The sequence below is a fragment of the Poecilia formosa genome, unplaced genomic scaffold (assembly GCF_000485575.1).
Source record: "Poecilia formosa unplaced genomic scaffold, Poecilia_formosa-5.1.2 Scaffold0, whole genome shotgun sequence".
In the NCBI taxonomy this organism is placed as follows: Eukaryota; Metazoa; Chordata; class Actinopteri; order Cyprinodontiformes; family Poeciliidae; genus Poecilia; species Poecilia formosa.
This window is the reverse complement of record NW_006799939.1, coordinates 1365165-1386007: the sequence shown is the minus strand read 5'-3', so window position 1 is coordinate 1386007 and position 20843 is coordinate 1365165. Positions and strand designations below refer to the sequence as shown.

General features: G+C 39.3%; 2 protein-coding genes across 4 annotated transcripts; both read right to left on the bottom strand.

Annotated features, from left to right (window-relative positions):
- Positions 1-468: 468 nt before the first annotated feature.
- Positions 469-9223, bottom strand: LOC103150776 (non-canonical poly(A) RNA polymerase PAPD7-like). 2 transcript variants are annotated; one of them, XM_016668282.1, is made up of 12 exons: positions 8281-9223; positions 8030-8153; positions 7325-7371; positions 6846-6966; positions 6629-6736; positions 6421-6549; positions 5146-5359; positions 4519-4642; positions 4109-4212; positions 3746-3927; positions 2648-2758; positions 469-2560 (listed from the first exon to the last, which is right to left on the bottom strand). In XM_016668282.1, the coding sequence occupies exons 1-12, from the start codon at positions 8967-8969 to the stop codon at positions 2177-2179; spliced, it is 2337 nt and encodes a 778-aa protein (XP_016523768.1). In that variant the 5' UTR covers positions 8970-9223; the 3' UTR covers positions 469-2176. The 2 variants fall into 2 exon arrangements, with proteins under 2 accessions (XP_016523768.1, XP_007570959.1); XM_007570897.2 differs by having other exon boundaries at positions 469-2758.
- A 994-nt stretch (positions 9224-10217) lies between these two features.
- On the bottom strand, positions 10218-20585 carry ice1 (KIAA0947-like (H. sapiens)). Of its 2 annotated transcripts, none has more exons than XM_016668181.1 (20): positions 20340-20585; positions 20133-20191; positions 19218-19329; positions 19029-19105; positions 18508-18545; positions 18340-18422; positions 18141-18217; positions 17987-18024; positions 17760-17842; positions 17625-17661; positions 17389-17439; positions 17198-17281; positions 16746-17101; positions 14222-16570; positions 12978-13146; positions 12631-12791; positions 12118-12308; positions 11429-11529; positions 11223-11321; positions 10218-11086 (listed from the first exon to the last, which is right to left on the bottom strand). In XM_016668181.1, the coding sequence occupies exons 1-20, from the start codon at positions 20427-20429 to the stop codon at positions 10905-10907; spliced, it is 4437 nt and encodes a 1478-aa protein (XP_016523667.1). In that variant the 5' UTR covers positions 20430-20585; the 3' UTR covers positions 10218-10904. The 2 variants fall into 2 exon arrangements, with proteins under 2 accessions (XP_016523667.1, XP_007569793.1); XM_007569731.2 differs by having other exon boundaries at positions 14222-16573; positions 20340-20584.
- Positions 20586-20843: the final 258 nt, after the last annotated feature.

The window sequence follows — 20843 nt, the reverse complement described above, 5'->3', positions numbered from 1 at the left end:
TTTTATGCTTTCTTCTACTTTTAGAAATTTCAACCAAAAACACCAAGTTGAACACAAATTGGCATCATGCATTTGTCAGTTGTGAAATCTGGCACCTGCACATTGCAACAATGTTTTCAACTTTATCCAGAAAGTCAAGTGCAGTAAGAAAGTTCATACATACTCACACAAACAACCTTGCACTTCCATCAGTCTTAAGGACTTTGCATAAACTTCCATTCAGTTTACCAACTGGAAATGGTTTACTGCAGCTGTCCCAGTGAAAAAAAAAAAAAAAAAAAATCAATTACTGCTACACATTGGATATTTGTGTACAAATGGTACCAGTCACCCAGCTTTCATTTTGACATGTTAGTCTAATGCAATGATGTAAACTCAACAGCAAATCATTGCTGCTCCTTAAATGTAAAATTAAGCAATGAATGAACACTGGTCAGATAAAAAGAAATTCTAACTTCACTCAAATTATAGCTTTTTAAAAAAATGTTTATTAAAAAAATAGAAAACTTGCATTTAAAAAAAAGTTATGCAAAAGTTATGCAAGTTGTTTACACATTATAACCATCATACAGAGATCTGGGGATTTGGTGTGATGCAATGTGGTAATAGCCCAGATAATAGTTTGAAAAGCAGCGTTGAAAACCAAGGAATAATATTAAGAAAAGCATGTTGGTTTGATACACAGGAGGCACATATGACTTTCAAAACAAGTTCTCAAATTTCACTAAAAAACTTCCTTATTTCAGTAAACGATGTGTAAACTGTAAAATATAAAATATTAAGACCTACAACTATTTCGCAAATTTACTTACCAGGAAAAAAAAAAAAAAAAAAAAAAAAAATGATGGCAATAGTGACATTTACCAACAGCAATAGTAGTCTGCTCACTGAGCTTGCACCTCGATAACCCTGGCAGTGCTTAATGAAACGTATACAAAAAGCTCTGGCTTCACACGGGGGAGGAAGGGGGGGAAAAAAAACAACAACATTTGGTCAGTTAAGAAGGCAGTTAACCTGCTGCTTTAACAGAATCAGAGCATTCATAAGGCAGAAAACAAGCACTTTGCTGGTATAAAATAGCACCAACTACTTCTGAAATGTCATGAGACAAACATGGCTGAAGATGGTTTTGAGCTCTGCTAAATAGTACTGGGGCTTAAAATAAAAACAAAAACATTTTTTGACAGGCAGTTGGTAAAATTCAAGTGATAATGTGGAAAAATTCAAGAGGGTAAATGTTGAGTCAAGGGTTTTTGGCACATGTCTAACGTTATACCGTACCATCTCCTTTTACAGGAAGGTCTCTCATACACACAAACACACTTGCTTTGTCTAGGCCCTTGAATCAATCTATTGCACACATCAACGAAGGTAAAAAAAAAAGTGAAATAAAATCTCGTAAATATTGCACATTGTTGCAACAAAAACATAAGGTGGCAAAGTCTGCAGTATTGATGGTACCAATGTGAAAACAAAAAACACTTTAAAAATCCAGGTGGGTCTTAAAAAAAAAAAAAAAAAAAAAAAAGTTTATGACCGACATACCCACTCACAAAAAAGTGTACATTCAAACCAGTCTTCACAGTGTATAAGCACTTGAGACAATGTCCGTTTTGTGCCATCGCGTCAAAAAACATTGTCAGCATTGCGCTGCATAGGTAGAAGGAAAGTGTAGTGCTTTGCTTCGGTCCAGAGTACAATTTCTAGAAGAGAGGCCAAACTTTTAAGAGCTCCGAATAAGCATTAGAGCTAAAGAGGGAGACGCATTCAGAAGACCAAAACCTAATGATAAAAAAAAGGCTCAATAAAAACCAAAAAGTTCAAGGAGTGTCAGGCTTAAATGAACCACAACAGCACTATGGCACATGATGTTCAAATTGCATGGACACTAAATACTTAACAGCTCTGTAATCTGGAGATGAGGCCAGTGAGGCAGGCCCAGTAGGCTGATCACCAATTCATTAACTGAGTTTATGCTGGTGGGAGGACCACTGTGTTCAGACTGATAGATCAACATGAGCATGGTTAAGACCTTAAGAGTTTTTTTCTGTTCTTCTGCATCGTCCTAGCAAGCAATGGGGTACACGCCTCATACCAACTTCTGAATTGTAGGCCAAGTGCAGATGCGCTTTTGGAGACCCTTCCACAGCAGAATATGTGCTACGACTGACTTCCATCATTGGCTCTGATTCAGAGCTGGGAGCATGTCTTTCTTCCTGCGTCGCCACGTGTTGCGGTTGTACTGGTGCTGGTTCCTGAAGCATGACGCCACGTTGTGAGTTTGGTGAACCAGCCTGTGCTGCAGACTGAAGTTGCCTTGAGAGATATTATGGCATTGGATGTTGCCAGTTTGGTTGTGCTTTGAGCCAAACTTGTGAGGCTCTATTGAGCCTTGGGAGTAGGATCTCTGGGAGTACGGGTGGCGCAGCGGCCCACCCATCTGAGAGTGGTGGAGGTGGGCGAGGAGAGGGCTTGGTGGCTTAGTCTGTTGGGGGAATTGTGCGGCGTGCGTCGTGTGACGGTGCACAACGCCAATGGAAGGAGGGTTCTCGTGGTAGAACTGGCAATTGGAAGGAGGGATGGTGAGGTTTTCCGGGAAAGGCATTTGAATATGAGTTGCGGGGTGAGAAGAATGCAAAAAGCTCGCTGGATGCGTGGCCCCCAGGTCAGCAGCTACCTGGATCACTGAATGGATTGAAGCCAAGGTCAGAGGGTGGAGCTGGATAGAACTGTTGCTACTTTTTGGAGAGTCGGACTCCTAATGAAAGACAGAAAAACAGAAAGCGTCGAGGCTCAAAAAAGGTGAAATGGAAGGCGCCATCTATGAGTGTTTCTCAATTTATTTGAACAACATTATTAGTAACCCAATTTAAAAAGTGAAACTCAGATTTCTTATAGTTACTCAGTTTTAAGCACACATTTCTGTTCAGTTTGATGATCATGGCTTAAAACTCATGAAAACCTATTGTCCTCTGAAAATCGGGATATTATTTTAGGAAATAAAGTGGGGTTTTAAACAGAAGTGTTACTGCCTTTGTATAACCTCCAGACTCCAAGATTATCTGTGGGGGAGTTCAAAAGTGTGGAAAAGATTCCCAATGTGTGAACTGTGGCAGGTCTCAGTACTTCAATAGCTACCACAAACAGATGTGCCCAACTTATAGGCTACAACTTCTCTACAGTAGTCTTTTTGTTGAGTCATTTCTGAAGTAGAGAGATGTCTAACTTGGGTCAAGGAGAAAAATGTACAGACAAACCCATCGCTCAGTGGCTCAATGTCCTCTTTTCAGGTGCAGGTATATTGTGCATTTTATTGGGAGATCAATAAGTGCAATCACATAAGTGTTTTCTAAAGGTTAAACTGGAACCAAGAGGTAGTGCCAACAAGAAAGGCCCTACCTGATCACCTTCATGCCAAACTGCTTTGCAGCAGAAGTTTGTGCAAAAAGGAGTCTGGACCAAGCACCCACTGAAAATACTGTTCACTACATGAATGTAGTTTTGCATCTCAGGATTAAAACTATTATTTTAAGAATTAACATTTCAGCTTTTACCTGACTTGCATGTTTTCATTAGACGTAAGCTTTAATCACTTTACAGAAATGAGCATTTGAAATAAATCCGAGTTTCAATTTCTGTATTGAATTACTAAACCATGTCAACTTAGTGACAATATTCCAATATATAAAAAGTGGAGCTAGCATTACATTTCGTCAAATAACATAAATGGATACTGCGGCCTTACAATGTCGCTTCCAGAGGAAGAAGATGAAAGTGAGCACGCTGAGGAAGACGAAGAATGGTGTTGAGGGCTGGGAGGAAACACGGGAGAAGGTGAAAGGGAGTCTGAGCTCAGAGGAGAGGGGGAGTCTCTTTGATCCTCAATCAGCATCATTCTGGCCAGCTCCTGCTCACAGGTCTCCAAATCTTAAAAAAAAAAAAAGAAAAAAAAAGAAAGCAGCAGCAGCACAAAATCATCTAGTTAAGAGACGTTCGTTCGTTATGACCAGGCAACTTGTGCAGTCCAACAAAAATGTCATCTTACAATAATAACATTAAATTTTCCAAACAGAACATAAAAGCAATCCAAAGTAGAACACATACTTACCATTGTTTTCCAGCGTGGCACTTTGTTTGACTCCCCACTTCTGGATTATCCATTCCCTGTAGGACAGCACCTCTGGGCTAACTTTAACAATCCGTCCTAAGGTGCTGCAGCAACCCCAAAAATATAAGAAAGGGCAGGTTACTCCCACACACTAAACCATGTAGATGCACAGGTGTCAAAGTCCAGTCCTGCAGTATTTAGATGTGCTACAGATACAAAACACTGGAATGAAATGGCTCAATTACCTCCTTGTGTAGAAAAGTTTCCAGAGCCTTGCTAACAACCTAATTATTCTATTCAGGTGTGGTGCAGCAGAGGCACATTTAAAAGTTGCAGGACACCGGGCCTTGAGGACTGGAGTTTGACACCCCCGATGTAGAGACATTGGTATTCAAATGCAGTTCACCAACCTGTCGTACTCTTTGTTTGGGTAGGCATACAGAGGAGAAACACCGTGGCTCAAGACCATATATGCAAAATCAAAGACCTGCTTGACTTGCAGGACTCCGTATGAACTCCTGCCAACGTCGTTCCCTGTGACGATCGGAACAGAGAGGTCAGCTATGCATCAGTAAGACAACATAAATCTGAATACAAGTAGGATTTAAGTGAAGGCCATTCATTTAACGGCTGTCACTTGAATAAAGGCCATTAAGCACTTTTAAGCAGCTTAAAACGTGTCCAAGCACTTTTTCAGCGTTCAAGCAGCACTTTTTAAATAAAGGATTCAATCAGAAGGATTTCAAAAAGAAACTAAATGGTTAAAATAAGTTCAGAATCAAAATGGTAAGCTGCAAATGTTCAACTCCGCCTCAAACCCCAATACTCTAAAGATGAATCTCAAATACTTAATTTTCAGCTTTTTGTAACTGAATCAGCCTGCAAATGATCACAGAACTGATGTTCATTTAGTTGCGGATATTAATTCCACCTTCAATCTGATTGCACTGATAACACTTTCACAGGGTTGATTCTGTCCAACTATAAGTCTAATTTCAACACTGCAGTTAATTACACTTTTTCTGTCCAATTCTGACCTGGCTGCACAGGATCTTCTATGCAGAGCATGGAAGGCCGGTTTCCGTGGTCCATCGTTTTCAGCATCTCTTCCTTGGACAGGTAAGCTCCTCCATTCTTCACTCGGATGCCTGTTTTCATGTAGTTGAAGTCACGACCATAGAGCTCAAAGAACTCAATCAGCAGGATGCCCAGGTTAATGTTGGTGCGCCGCGTGTCAATCCGAGGATGTAACTAGTTGACAGGATAACAATAACAGTTAAAAGTAGAAAAGAAACCTCACAAATTTGAGCTCATGTGCTTGGGGGAGGGGGGGGATCTTTTCTTTTTGTTGCAATTTTCATTATCCCTGCTGAACAACTTTGATTCAGGAAATCGTATCGTGAAATGTCTAAAATGTATTTTAACTTAATTCCATGACAAAATGAAAGCTCATATTTAAGCTGCCTCTGCCTTTCACAAATTAACTTGACTGGGGCACACCAGTGTGAGCCTACACAGTGACGCCGAGAAGAAGGCATCTGATGCTTCAGCTGAGAAGTTTCTTCCAAGAGCCTTAAATTTCTCCAGCATAATCTTTCAAAAATAATAAAATAGATATCATCAAAATGTATGTGTAATCCAAAGAAACTACACGCATTTGAGTATTCAACTAATTATTCAGCTAGTCTGCCCTGAAAACATCTCAAATACTAAAAGCGACTGTCGACTCTTACCAAGAAAGTGCTCTGTTGACACATTTGGTTTAAATGCTGCCACGTCTCCTTCCAATGCTGGTCAGAACTTGAGCGGAAAGTAGCCCAGCTGGGTTATGTTTGCAAATTAATATGTCATTTTTATTAGGAGCTTTGTCACAACAGATCATTTTCCACTGTGGCAATTTTCAAGCAAACTGGAACCTCAAAGGAGCATTTTATTTTAAATCACTAGGTAAGGTACTGGGCTGATCAGTGTCCAAAGCAGGCAACATTTATCCTTACTTACTCAACCTTACCGGACACAGACCATATAAAAACCACTCTGTGTAGGCCACAGCATTCACAATAGGGCACCCCCATCACCATCTTTTTGGGTGGTTATTGAGATAAACGACTCCGGAGCTTAATCTTCTATATGCCATGGAGCCTTGAGCTCACTTTCTTTGACATCTTTTTTTTTATATTACATTTTTAATAGTATGACATTTTCCCCTCAACAGATTATACAACTTCACAAAAACAGCAAGTCATTGTTGGCATGTCACAATGGAAAGGCACATTTTTTGTATCATGAATACTGCATGTGTGTTTGCGCACCTGCAGGAAGCTGATGGCCATTAGTATAAGGCTGTATGAGCTGATGCCTCCAGTAAAGACTTCGTTCAGATCCCTTTGCAAGAGAAACTGCTTCAGAACGAAGATCAAGGGTGGAAGAACTGTGTATTTCTACAAAACCAAAAGGAAGCGTTACAAATCCAAACATTTATAATGGCCCCTTTAAAAATACAAAGTACCTGAAACTGACCTTAAGGTAGCTTTTGATCAACTGTGCTGCTTTCACTGCAGTCTCCACATTAAAGCTGATGTCCACTTTGACCTTGGTCTCATGATCAGTGAGTTTAATAATTGGAACCTGAGATCAAGAATTACACAATGAAATCATTAAAAAAAAAAATCTGAATAAACTCACTTAAAGGTTTTTTAATAAAATACGTTAAAAGAAAATCTTTTAGACTACTCACCGTAGCTTTGTCAAGGACTTTGATAGGATAATTGCCGGCCACATTGTGTTTTTTAAGAGCTTGTTCGAGATCCTGAAGCGGGGGATGATCCCACTTCCCAAACACCACAAGGTCAATGTCACTGAGGAGATAAAACATGCAAACATCAATTACCTAAAGGTTTATCTATACCTGAGGTAGATATTGATACACAGACCTTATGGTGCTGCAAAGCAAACAACTGCACAAAATGCATATCATCTGTCTCATTTCATATCTCCACCACCACTGTGGAAAACTATATTGTATAACAAATATCAAAAGTCAACTTTCTGCTTCCATGCAGACCAAAGTGAAACAAGCAAAAATAAATAACACTACTTTTGGTATATCAGGATTTTGTGATGTCCCACTTCCCAAAAAAAATAAATAAAATAAATAAAATTGAAAACACAAAAACAATATTTATTCAGAGATGCAGAGACGAACAAAAAAAATACCTTGTAGGAAGATATAGACCTGTGCTGAAGCTGCCAAAAATTTGCACCTGCAGAGAGATGAAACCATACAAACCGGGTTTAAATTCTAATACATTTAAATCATTTTCAATATAGACAAAGCTGTCAAAACTTGATGTTTTTTCATGCAAAGGCTTCCAGGCAGTAGGCAGGTGCATCACTTTAATAAAATATGCCAGTCTTGAAACCTATCAATTTCTGAGCACTTGAACAAGGCTAGAGTGTGGAGAATATTCAGGCTTATAAGAATGGCTGGAAATCCAGACAGTGCTAGAGAAAAGATAATTCAGTGGCAATGGTTTTAAAATCATTTGAGACTTGTGGATAAATGAGGTTTCCCCCCCGCCCCCCAACAAAATTGACTTGTGATTTGCAAAGTTACATTTGTACAAAGCTCTCCAAAATGAACTCCTGCTAATGCTCAAGAAGTCTTACATTAGTGTTATGATGACACTGTAATTGTAGAGTGTTGCAGGTGAACGCTTAGAAAACGTTGAAGAGAACAGGTTAAAAATGGGAGCCATGTCATTTGCTTAGGATGTGAACAGCACTACTTTTTGGTGATTAACCAGATAATTTTGTAGAGCATTTCAGCGTGATATGCCTCCCAAACGGACGAATCAAAGCAGGATTCACCAGAGAAACTTCCAGTATTCAACTGTGCTACACTCTCCCCGTCCCACTCACCCGAGCTGTAGGCCACAAATCCTTGATGACACTTTCTATTCTGTTCACTACATCCCTTCTCATGGCCTCCTCCTCGGGTCTTGGGGACATGAAGTTGAAGAAGTCCATTATTTCCTCGTGTAAACTGAAAAAAGGGGACAAAACTCAATTTAAACACGTTAAAATGCTCACATGAAAAAGGAGACAACGTGTTCCGTATTCATTAATACGGCAGCTGATGATGATGATGATAAACCATTATGTTCTCTCACCCATTAATGCCCGGGCTGTAGCGCCGGGTTTTCCACAGGCTATAGGAAGAGTCTACGTAGTGGCCATTGAAGCCGTAGGAGAGGAGCGGGTTGAAGTCGTGGAAAGTGTTGGCCCTGTTCAGCTGCCTCCTGCGGCCGGGTGGATGTGATTGATAGTGGTGCTGCTTGCTCCCTGGATGGTTCTTCATCCCTGTGGGGGTGTGGCCGCCGGGCTGTTGCATGCTGCGACAATGTTGCTGAAAAGCGTGAAAAGGCTGTCGGAGGCTGTTCTCGTTCACCTTCCGCTCACCGTAGTGCAAAAACTGCTCGGCCTCGTCCGCCGCGCTCAGACAGTCAATCTGAAGCGAGGAACCGTGGGGAGAGGAGCTGTCGGCCTCCGAGTCCAGAGAGGAGGAGGACGGTGACAAGGAGCCCTTCCTCCGGACACTTCCCCTCTCTCCGCCGCCGCCGCCGCCGTTTGCCCGCGGCAGTTTACCAAACACAGTCCCGGGTGTCGGCACTACATGCCTGCAGCTCTCGACGTAAGAGTCCAAGTTTGCATTTTGTACCGCAAAGTTGCGCTGGTGGTGAGGTTGGTTGTCGAGGCCGGAATTTGCTCCGAATGCCTGCGAGGTCTCCCAAATCTGCATCCATAGGGAATTGGCCGGTCCCTTCTGCTCCGGTTGAATCCAAAAGGTCCTGGGATCCATTGGACTCGAGCTTACCGAGAACCGTCCACACAGAAACAGAGAAATAACCAATGCAAGCAACTTCGCAATTTGACACTTAACACTCTAGGACACGAAAAAAATCATGCGGTACCGTTTTACAAGATTTTTCCAAAAAGCTTCATGTCTGGAGACTGGTTTGGTTTGCCAAGCGGCTCGGCCAAACTCCTCTCCCCTTAAAAGGCAGGCAATATGGCGCAAGCAACACCACTACGGTTCGCCAACCGCTCATCTGTGAGGGATTTAAATCTTTGAACACACCCCCTCTACGCTGGAGGAAGTGTCAAGTTAGACAGATGAAACCGGAAATACCGGAAGTTAGACTATTAAAGCTTCTCTTTACAAAGGCGCACATTGTTGTACCACTAAAATAACATTGATAATAATAATACATAATAGTAAACTACAAAATATGCATAAGAAAATACATTAACAATAAGGTTACTTCTAAGCAATTTATTTATTTATTTATTTAGTACTTATTTTGGCAGTCAAAACCGGAAACAAACCCGTTTTCTATGTGACAAATACAGGCGGTTGCATGAGCTTAGTGTGTTAACATAGACTTATAAAACCTAGATACAAGTCTGTAAGCAACATACCGAATGTGCAGCCGACTTCGCAGTCCTACCCTTTATCAAAGCTCAATCATAATAATTCACAATAGGCACATTTTTAAATGTTATTTCATTGATAAGAGTTTTGTCCAAAACTCACCAGATGACATCGCAACTGCTTTTCAGAAATGTATTTAGAACTCTTTGCTTTGCAGCTGCTTTGCTGGAGAGCAAGTTTCGTTTTTCTGTAAACGTTAAGCGTCAAATTCGGAGTTTACATCCACAACATAAACCTCCAATAAACAACGAAGGAAAGCCACATTTCATACTGGACAGTTTCCAACTGCTCATTAAAAAACTTTTAGGCAGAATTATCTGCACTGTTATCTACATCTATGGTTTGATCATATTTAAAATTAGAGTACCACCACAAAATTCATTTAATTGCTGTATCGGACAAAAATAAACAGTAAGAAATGAAACATCACACGGGCAGGGGTTTTATCTATTTTGTCAAATAATTTTTCCATATTTCTACTTCTTGAGTGGTGTAGTCAGTCTATGGGCCTCTAAAAAGGTTTGTTAGGATTGTTGGTTCTCTATCCTCCATTGGTTCTTTAAAACAACATGTAGCTTGTTACTTAATTCTTAAAGTCATAAAACACCAAAATCCTTGCAAAATACAAAACTGTATTTTTCCTCCCATTATTTGAGGGCATGGCTGGAAGGGTCAAACATAAAAAGTACATCAAGAACATACTAATTAGAAACTCCAGCAAAAACATCAATTTATACAAGATGTGTTCATTTTAATAAGAAAAAAATAAAAGCATTTGAAGAAAACTGTACAAAACATTTACTTTGCAAAACAAGACATTCAATATTTCTAATTAATATACACCAACTTCACAGATTAGCACACTGTACAGATTATAAAGTTTTATACCATTACTTTGTTACCTGAAAATTGTGCAATGTCAAATAGTTCTACTATATGTAGTTCTAGTGTGTTTTGCAGGATGTAAGGCTAAACTTTAGGAAATAAAACTTTTTAGACTCTCCATAAAAGAAAATATTTACTCCAAAGACTTACAAATTTAAATGCAATTTAAAAATAGACAACATTTCTAAAGTCTGAAATTATTTGAAACAATCTTCTTTAAATGTGGACAAAAGTATTAAGATGGAGTTCAATACACCCTGTAGCTTTACAAAGAACACACACCTTTTAGTCGCCACTCCTGCTTACATGGTAAACAGCTATATTAAGGATGCAGGCTGTAAATCAATATTGAGGTATTTGTCTTGTCTTAAAAATAGTTACATACAGAATTGATGGTCGATGTGGTTTAGTACATTTTCAGCTCCTGACATTTCTACAAATATATGCTATTTGATTAATGCAACTTGTGACAGCAGGAGGGACGTTCTGTGGAGCCTCGCCTCTCCACTCAGCCAAAGCATCCAGGGCTTGTTTGGGATTGCAGGGAGACAGCTCATAGATGCAGTAAATAGCTGCTAACTGGACCGTCCAAGGGACCCCTGCAGGAAAACGATATTGCGTGATTAGAACACTTCTGAGAATCTTTCGTAAACTGTTTCTCTTAATGTTTTTGGTCTGTCTGGCTATGTTACTACAGCTGAACAAAATTTGTTAGTTTTCGCTGAAGCCCCATACCTTCAGCTTGTCCATGCCTTCCAAATGTGTTGATGATATTGGCCACAGTGACCAAAGAGGAAACAGAACCTTCTTTAAGGCCCAGCTGACCGAGCCGTCCTGTTTAAACACAAATGTAATCAGACTCTCCTCTGTCTAGTCATAATCCATTTTAAACATTAGGTCAAGTTGACATTAATATACAAGCAAAGAAGCAAACCACAGACCTATGAGTCGAAGTACGGTAGCAACAGTCTCATCTCGAACTGGTTCTTGCTGATCTCTTGGCTGTAGAACCCAGGCGTTCATTAACGGCCACAACTCTTTGCTGACAAAATAAAATGAACAACAACACCCATAAATAAGAATATCTTGAAAAATGTATTCTCATGTCAAGTATTTATTTACTTTTGTGATTTTTGTCAACAACTAAAGAAACCCAATATTTTAAAAAACAATGTAACTAGATTAAATGCTTTGGGGCTTTTCTACTCATAGCACCCACTCCTAGCGCTTTACGCTAGTCATATTCACCAAACTGCATTCACAACACTTACATATTCATATACTGATACAAAGAAACACATCTTTGGGTTACATACCTCACCCAAGAGCATATTGACATGTGATGGGGGTAGCCCAATCGTCCATGATTTTGTATGCTATAACATTACAACATAACTGTCCCCTATTAAATTCTAATTTCAATGTTTTTTTTTTGTTGTAAAATTGTAATATTCAGAGAAATGAAACTTGGAAGTTTTCATTAGCCGTCAGCCATAAACATCAAAATGATAACAGATCTCGAAAATATTTCACTTGTGTGTAATGACGTATATATAATTTTTTTTTCTTTATGACTTTAGCCACTGAAATAAACAAATTTTAAAAGTAAACTCTAATTCTAAGAGTATACCCCAGGATGTGTTCATAGGTCCATTTCCACTTTTTGTGTGAACACAGGAGGTACAGTGTGAAGATTTGTTCCCAGGCTCCAGCTCCAAGGTCTTCTCCATGGTGGACATGCTTCGAAAAAGACTGATTGTTTCCTGAACGGAGTTCTGTCAGAGTTCTAAGGATCAGCTGGTCAAGGTCACAAGGAGGATTCTGTGTTGATGACAGAAGGGGAGACATGGTTTCATTAAATCACAGAAGATTCGTATTCTCTAACATCAGACAACTAATGATGCCATCGCTGAGCCTCATAACTGATGTTTTTAACAGAAATGTAGTTGAATACAGAGTGAGGCTCCTGTACTAATTGAAGCCACTAAAAACCCTCTTATTGAGGTTTGCCTTTGATTAATAATAAATGGAGCATGGGTTAATTCTAAAATAATTGGTTACTGTGTTTTTATTTGATCACGTAGAGGATTTTAAACTTGTTTGCAAAAGAACCCAATTGCATAAAGTAATTTTAGCAGTATACCTTTTCCCAACCGAGGAAAGCTGACAGGCAGCCAAGAAGCCCTTCTGGTGCTTTCAGTTGGGTAACAGAATGAATGGCCTGGCACAGTAAGCTGCTGTGTGTCAGAACATTGGGCCATGTCGTCACCATAAACAAGACCAGTTTTGCCGAATCTGGGAAATCTGAAAAGGTAAAACAGCATAAAATAAATCATCACAAAATTTGAAAGTTAGATATAAAAAGACAAGGAAAAAAGATTTTAGGACTCATTTATATGTTAGATAATTTAAACCTAATTGTGTTTTAAAGTGGAAGTAAACAAATATGAATATTAGGTGTCTGTAAGGGGGAAAAAAAAAACTGCCCACCTTCAACAAGAATGCTGTAGGCTAGAATACGAGCCTTCTCCCAGTACTTCTTCTGTCTACAGATGCCTATGTAGACTCGACAGAGGGCTTGTAAGTAGTTTAGACAAAGGGCATTCTTTTCAGTCTTTAGTTTGGTCAATATGGCCACAATCATTTCATCTACCTGGAGCTGGTGAGAGGAAAGACAACATTTAAAATTTTCATAAGAACAATATCTTTCTTTGTTAAAGGGGCAGTGTTATGTAGAGTTAATTTTTGTTGTATTTATATCACTTTATAAGAGTTATTCCCTCATATAAAACACACCTGGAGTGTTGCTGATTCTTTTATGCATGTTTGAGAAATCCCTGAATCTGCCGTTGTAGCCATTCAGGGGAACTTATCCGCCTGCTCATACAATGTATCGCCTGTTTGCTCCACTACTAGACTAGCGACAGCAGCAAGGTCAAACAGGAAGTGCGATCTCCATTTGTAACATCGAAAAGAGCGTGCATCGTTCGGAGTCTTCTCTGTGTTCTCTGCCAGACACTCGAAAACTGAAGTACTGCTACCCTATATATTAGGTTTTTATTGGGCATATCAAGGACGATGAAACTAATGTATTAATTTTTTTTAAAAATATATGAATAAGGTTTTTATCTTTTAGAAAATAAAATAAGTAAAATTGTGTTGAATCGAGGAGTGAAAAGATGAATTCAGCTAAAGAGGTGAGACAAAACACTATAAGTGGTAGGGACGTACCAACATGAACATTTACTCCGATACAGATATTCAATATTAATATTGTAGTTGTGGCTTATCACTGATTTTTACCAATATTAAACTTGCATATTTCTCTATGCTTTTCGCACCTTGAGAAAATGACCCAACAGCTGACTTTGCTTCTCTGCTTCAATTAAAACACGCCACAATCCTCTGCTGTATCACTAGCACACGACCAAACAAATACTATATGACCAACATCCTTCCCCTGCAGAAAACCTAACAAAAAATACCAACAAAATGGAAATAGACATTATTAATATCATCCAAGGAGAGTTTAAATTTGCTCTACATGAAACAGTGTAAACTCACTGCATGTTGCAGCTTGTTTGCTATGAACCCTAATTTAATTTTGTTGATTAATCAAGGATTTCCTAAAACTGTGGCACCTCTTTGGTCAAAAATGAACAGGAACAGAGCATTTAAGAAATAGTCTGCATCCCAGGCGTAGCCAAAGTCAACCAATTAACGGGTATACTCACCAAGCTACATCTGCATACGTCAGAGATGACCTCTTTCTCCTCGTCTCTCAGGATAGGCTTTTTGGGCAGATTACCAACATAAAGGTGACTCTGGACAACTGGCAGCAAATCGAAGCATTGTTTTTTAATTTTGTTTAAATAGTCAACAATAAGATCCTGCTCAGCTGGTTCTTCAAATTCTATGCATGGAGATGCGGTATTGCTTTTCTTCTGATCTTTTGCCACAGTACTGGAAGAGGTTGCCTCACTGCCACCGTGTAAAGAGAAGGAAGTCTCCTGTTTGTCAGTAACATCAGCAGAACTGCTGTCAAGCTTTGGGAATTTACTGTTTTTGGACTGGGACGAATCGCCGGCAGGTCTTTTTTCTCCCCTGGTCTCTGTTTTTGTGAAGGCTGTGGAAGCGGAGCTGATGGTTTTGAAGCCTGATCTCTGATTGTCTGTTGTTTTGGGTAATACTCCATTCTCTGATGAACACATGCTAAGATTGACATTACCTTTCAAAATGTTAAGAGTCCAGGTACAGGCAGAGGAACCGAGGTCCATGGTATTTAGAATGCTCATGGAGTTTTCTTGAAGTGGACTGGTCGAAGACGAAGGGGAAGAATTAACTGCTTTGGCAGGCAAGCGACCAGGAACTGGCAACGCATGTTTTGGAGTGGCTGAGCTAAACTGGAGCGGTGACGAGGGGACTCCATTTGGATGGGTTGGACTGGTCAAGGAAGAAGAACAGCTGAGCTGCTGACTGTTGGGTGTTGAAAGGAATTTCACTGGAGTGGTAGAAGCAGAGCTATCCATCGGTGAAGGGAATGAAAGTTTTCCAATTGTGTGGCTTGGGTTGATTGGCTTTACTCCTTTAGGAGGTGTTGTTACAGGGGTCAGGACAGGGGGAAGTGGAGGACCCATTTCCAAGAGAAGATGGCTGATGGACTCTGGTGTTTGAGTTGCTGTTGGACTGCCCACTGGTGTAACATTTTCCTCAGCATTTGCATCTAAATCTGGCTGTTCATGGACTGGTGTAAACGTCTCCAAGATCTGGTTTTGTTCTTTTGTGGCAGAAGAAATCTCATGGCATGAAGTAGTAGGATCAGAGTGAAGTTGGTTGACAATTTCCTTTTCTGAGGTGAGTAGATTGTTCTTTGCAACTTCCTCTTTGGCCTTAGCTTTTTCCGTGATTGGGTCAGTTTCCACTGGAAGCAGTTTTACTTGAGATAACCGACATGAAGGATTTAACTGTCTACAAACAGAATGCCTTTTGTCTTCCAAAGATTTACAGTCAACAGTTATTTTTTCTGGGGACAATGAAGAGTCAGTATCAGGTGAACTGGGTCTTTTTGCTTCCTCTTTGTCAAAATCCGTTGGCGACAGAGCTGTAGAATTTGCTTCTTCGTGTTCCGGGTCAGGACAGGACCCCTCAACTTCTCTGTTCAAAACCGGAGACTCTTTAGGAGACAAAGGTTTGTCACAGGCATTCAGGTCTGAGGGTGAAGCTGTCACATCAACGTCTCTAGGAACTTGCACTGCATTCCCTTCGTTCTCCCCAGAGCAGTGGACTCCAGCATCTACTTCCATTCCCTCTTCAAGGATTTTATTCATGCCGCAACTCATGCTGTCACTGCTGCTTGGTGGGGATTCCTCTGGCATTTCTGAGTCTTTGCAGAGAGCCCCTGAGGCAGTGAGATTTGCACTGTCCTGACAAGAATCCACATGACCTTTTTGGTCGTCTGTGACACTGGTGTCTTCCAAAGATTCTTTGCTTTTAAATTGGGCAACACATTGTTCATTTTCTGCTTCTCCAGAGTTTGCAGTTGCATCTCTTTCCCCATAAGAAGCAACTGTTGTGACATCAGGAATGTCACCTGGACTCACAGCTACATCCATCTTTGTAGCAGTATCCGACTTGTCTTCTTTTGCCCTTTCAAAAGCCGTTCCAGTATCACAGATATCTGCACTTTGATTGTTGGGATTTTCATTATGGGAATGCTCCATATCTTCATCTGGTAATGGGAGAGCTTCTTCTGAAACATTACTACGTAATAATAAAGACTGTAGCAGTTCGGGTGGGGACATGTTTTTTAGATAACTGTTGTTCTTATGAGGTTTATCTGCGCTTTCATTCAGTTCAGCACCACCGCCCAACCCACAGTGTCCATTGCCTTTTTTATCTGAAATGTGTTCCTGGATATCCACGTTATCTTTTTTGTAAAGTGACAGAGATTTTGGACTGTTGAGATGTAGTGGTGATGCTTTAGAGCTTGAAGGCTGATCTTGTTTAGGAAGTTGAACATCCTCAGAAAGTTCAGGGCTGTCAGTCTTTTCCTCACCATCCATCTCAGCATCTTCTACACTGGTGTCCTGAAAGATGGAAGCAAAAGTATAGCAGTTAAATAAACTTTATGTGTATAAAAACATTATTTAATAGGTGACTGCATACAAAAAGGGTGACTTCAGTTAGTAGAAGAAGCTTCACATAGCTCAACCCCCCCCCCCCAAAAAAAAAAAAAAAAAAAAAAAAAAAACTTCTCACCGATTCTGAAAGCGGAGATATGCAGGCTGGCAGTGGTTTAAAAAAATCCATTATCTCATCAATAGATACACAAAGGTTGCCTTTGATGGGAGACGACTCATTATGTTTATTTTTCTTGGGTGACTCGTTGCTCTTTTTCAGTGTGTTGTCTTGATTCGAGTGGTGGGTAGATGCTTGGTGCCTGCACGTGTCCTGCACCCGAGCACAAGGTCTCAACTTTGTGAGAGCAGATTTGGTCTCGACATGAAGAACGGTCGATTCCCTGATGGTCTCAGAAGCAGAGGCTGACATTCGCCTTTCATTCGCCTGCAGTTTGGTTTGTGGCGAAGGAGGAAGGGTCCGCCTGTGACCAAACTCTAACATAAAAGGCAAACATGACTGTGAGAACATAAAAAGATGTGCATTTCTCTTTTATCATGCAAGTGCAGAAGAGGTGTTAATGATGACCTCACCTGGTGACATGGATATGTTTGACGATTGTTCGTGCTCTGGATCCACACATTCCCATACACTCTGCAGCAGCAGCCGCAACTTTCCTGTAAGGTACGTAGAGAGATTTTTTACAAAGACAAATTAATTTTGGTTTTAGGCTTACTCGTGGTGCAAATCAAATGAATCATCATAAAAAGAGCCGTCACCATACCTTTGTCAACTTTTGGTGCTGCTCTTGTTTGAGTTGTAGAGCTCCTATAATCTGTTTTTTTTTAAAGACACAATTAGATTATTTACAATGTTTTTGTTTGATATTTATTTACTTTATAAGTGAACATTAAGCAAACACTATGATACATTTGTTTTGCTTCTTAATTCTCAATAAACAGTAAAAATGAAACACCACCACAAATTAAGAATTAAAAAAAAAGGTTATGCATTCTGTACCTTTACATCTTTCTCTTTCCAGTTTTATCAGTCTCACCTGCAAAAAATGTTTAAAGACAAACACTCAGTTTGACTACTTGCCCCCGCCCCCACTCGTCCCCAAGTCTGCAGTTTCCTTTAGTGCTTTCACTGTACCTGGAGGTCACTAATGTTCCTTTCGAGCAGAATCTTCTCATTGGTCAGTTGAGATATTTGATAGTTCTGTTTGCAAATCGAGTCTGAAAGAAGTTTAGAAGAAGTAGAATTAAGAACCCGCCCAAGAAAACACACACACACACACAAAAAACAAGCTGTCTCAAACCAACAGACTCAGCAGATAAAGTTTCAGCTCATGTCAGAAAATACTAATGTCTAAAACTCACCTTCGAGCACTCTAACTTTGTTTTCCATTCTATCCTTCCTGTTGATCAGAAAAGAACATTGCATAACCATTACCCATGACAACAAAAATACACACCAAGTGTGAGTAGCATGGAAATAGTTGTTCTTCAGTAACAAAACAAACTGAACTCTTACATGTTTGTCATGATGGCATTCTCCTTTGTCAATTTATCAACCTTCTTTGCTTGTTCCTGAGATTCCTTTAAAGATGCCTGATTTGAAAAAAACAAAACAAAAAAAAAACAAACAAACAAAAGTTTACAAAGATATTGAGGAGATTGATGTTTTGGTCAATAAAATAACCATGAATTTTTGATGTTTGTTTATGTTTTACCTGAGTTTTTAATAAATCATTTTCAACAGCTGCTTTCTCTCTTTTCACACGTGCATTTTCAAGACTCTGTGTTTCTGTTAAATCTAAGAGTTCAACACACACACAAAAAACATACTTAGCATAGTGTTAAAATCTTAGAAAAGTTTACTGAAAATAACAGCAATTTACCTTTCAAACATTTCAGCTCATCTCTAAGCGTCTCATTCCTAAGAAATAAAAAGAGTTACAGTGAGTTTTTCCACCATAATGGAGACCCTTTTATCCGTACTCCCTAACAATATGTCAAAATAGTTGTTGGACCCCTTTGCTCATATTCTATTTTATTAGGATGTTATGTGACAGACCAGAAGAAAATAATGCATAAATATGACATAAGAATTCAGATTTTTTTGTTTGTTTTTGCAATAAACTGAAATTATAAAAACTATAGAGTGAGTTTATTTTTAGTCCTAGTCAAACTCCCTTTTAGCTGCACTTAGCGCTGCAAATCTTTTGGGGCATATCTCTCCCAAATTTACAAATTACAAGTCTGACATATTGCACCCAAATGAATGGAAGCAAATACTACTTTGTGATCAACCAGATACAACCCCAGTTAAATACAATCCAGTTTGTGTATGCCACATGACACAATATGGAAAATTTCAAAGGGTAGGAGAATTGGAACTGCACTCAAAGCGGTTACTTACTCTGCCAACGTGTTGCTCTTTTCCTGCTTTAATTTGTCCATCTCTTCAGACAGCTGTTCATAGGCCTTAAGTGCACCCTATAAAAATAAAAAAATATAAGTGAGTTAAGTTTTGTACATTAGAAGCAAAAGGCAGATTAATTTAAGGAAAACTATTTTCTTTATTTTTTTGAGGAGAGATAAGATCTACCGTCTTCTCTTCCAGTTCGGCCTGTACGGATTCATAATCTGCTGTCTTTTTCTCCAGTGTAAACAACCGCATCTGCAGTTCCTCCAGTTGCTTTCGAAGCCTGATGGAGTCACTGCAAACATTAATACGTAATGAAAAAAAAGGAAGCTTTTATAAAATTTAAGGAAACAATGAAATAAGTTATAGTAAAAGCTGCTTTTTACTATTATTTCTTTTGAATGCTTTCATTCTACATTTTTGTTTTAAAAGTTTTGATTTTTGTCTGCTTTTAAGTTCATACTTGTTTATTTTACTTCTGAGATGTTAGGTAACACTATTGTATTTATTCATTGTTGTTTAAACTTTATTGGTCTTAATTGTTTAATTCAACTTAATATTTTCTTTCTGTGGTTTATTCACATTTCATTTCAGTTTTTTTTTCAGTTTTTTTGTTGTTGTTTTTTTTAATTACATTTATAGCTTTGGTAAGACTGTCTTTTCCGTAAATGCTATGGATTCAATGAGAGTGTGTGTATGTTGTTTGTGTGCAATCAGGTGGTGAAGTGGGCTGGTTTGTTTTAATTCTTGTATTACCTTAGGCTTCTCCAAAGCAGTTTGTGCCACATTTTCTTATGAGTAGTGCTGCTGGTAGACTGGCAAAGTAAAACTATCTGCATTAGCTGAGTGAAATAACAAAATGGAATCTTTTTCCCCCCTTAAGTCTATTTTATGGCTATAATTATGAAAGCAATGAAACATATGTAATAACAAGAACAACAACAACAACAATAACAATAGATAGAAACAATTTAGTCACGATAAGCTTAGTCTATCTTTTAAAACTTTTAACTCGGCTCCTGTAGAAAGCGAATTTATTTGCGTTTGGCTGTGTTAGGAAATGTCACCATGACAACTCATCTTGAAGCAGATACTCACTCGGTAGCTGCTATTTTCTGTTTCAGAGCAAGAAATGATGCGACGTACTCCGTTAGGCTCTGCTCAACAAAATAAGGGACACACAAAAAATATAGAGGTGTAAGTATGTGTAATCATCAACATGCTAAATTCAGATTTGAGACTGTTAACGTGGTTAATCTAGAGAGTCTTTAAAGAGTCTTTCCTGTCTAAGAAACCAAGACTAACCTGGTGCAAAACAGAGCAGTTCTGACAACTTCCAACTGTCGCATCCGCGGCTATTGCTGCCGTGTTGGACTGACTTTCTCCTGGCATCATGACAGGACCATTAATTCCACTACGTCGCACAATATACTTAATAAAGAGACTTCCAATCAAAGAGTCAACGCTCAGCGTCACATATTCCAAACGGCATCAAAACAACTTCACGTTTTCGCGTCTCCCACGTTGATCAAGGCCCCAGTTCGGACCCTGCAAGGAAGAGGAGCTTCGGAAAACGCCTGTAAAATTTGTGGCTTAATTTTCCTCTCTATGAGGTATATTCTTCCTTTATATTGTATAAAAACAACAATAGCATCCGTAAACAGGTTTAACGTTTTTTGTGTTAGTTCTAAGTTTAAGATTTGTTTTATGCCATAGTATTTTGATTCAGGCAGTTTGTTGTGGCGAAAGACTCTACAAGATACGATTGCGACTCAACATGTACCCTGTAGGGGTCGCATTAAAGTTTCG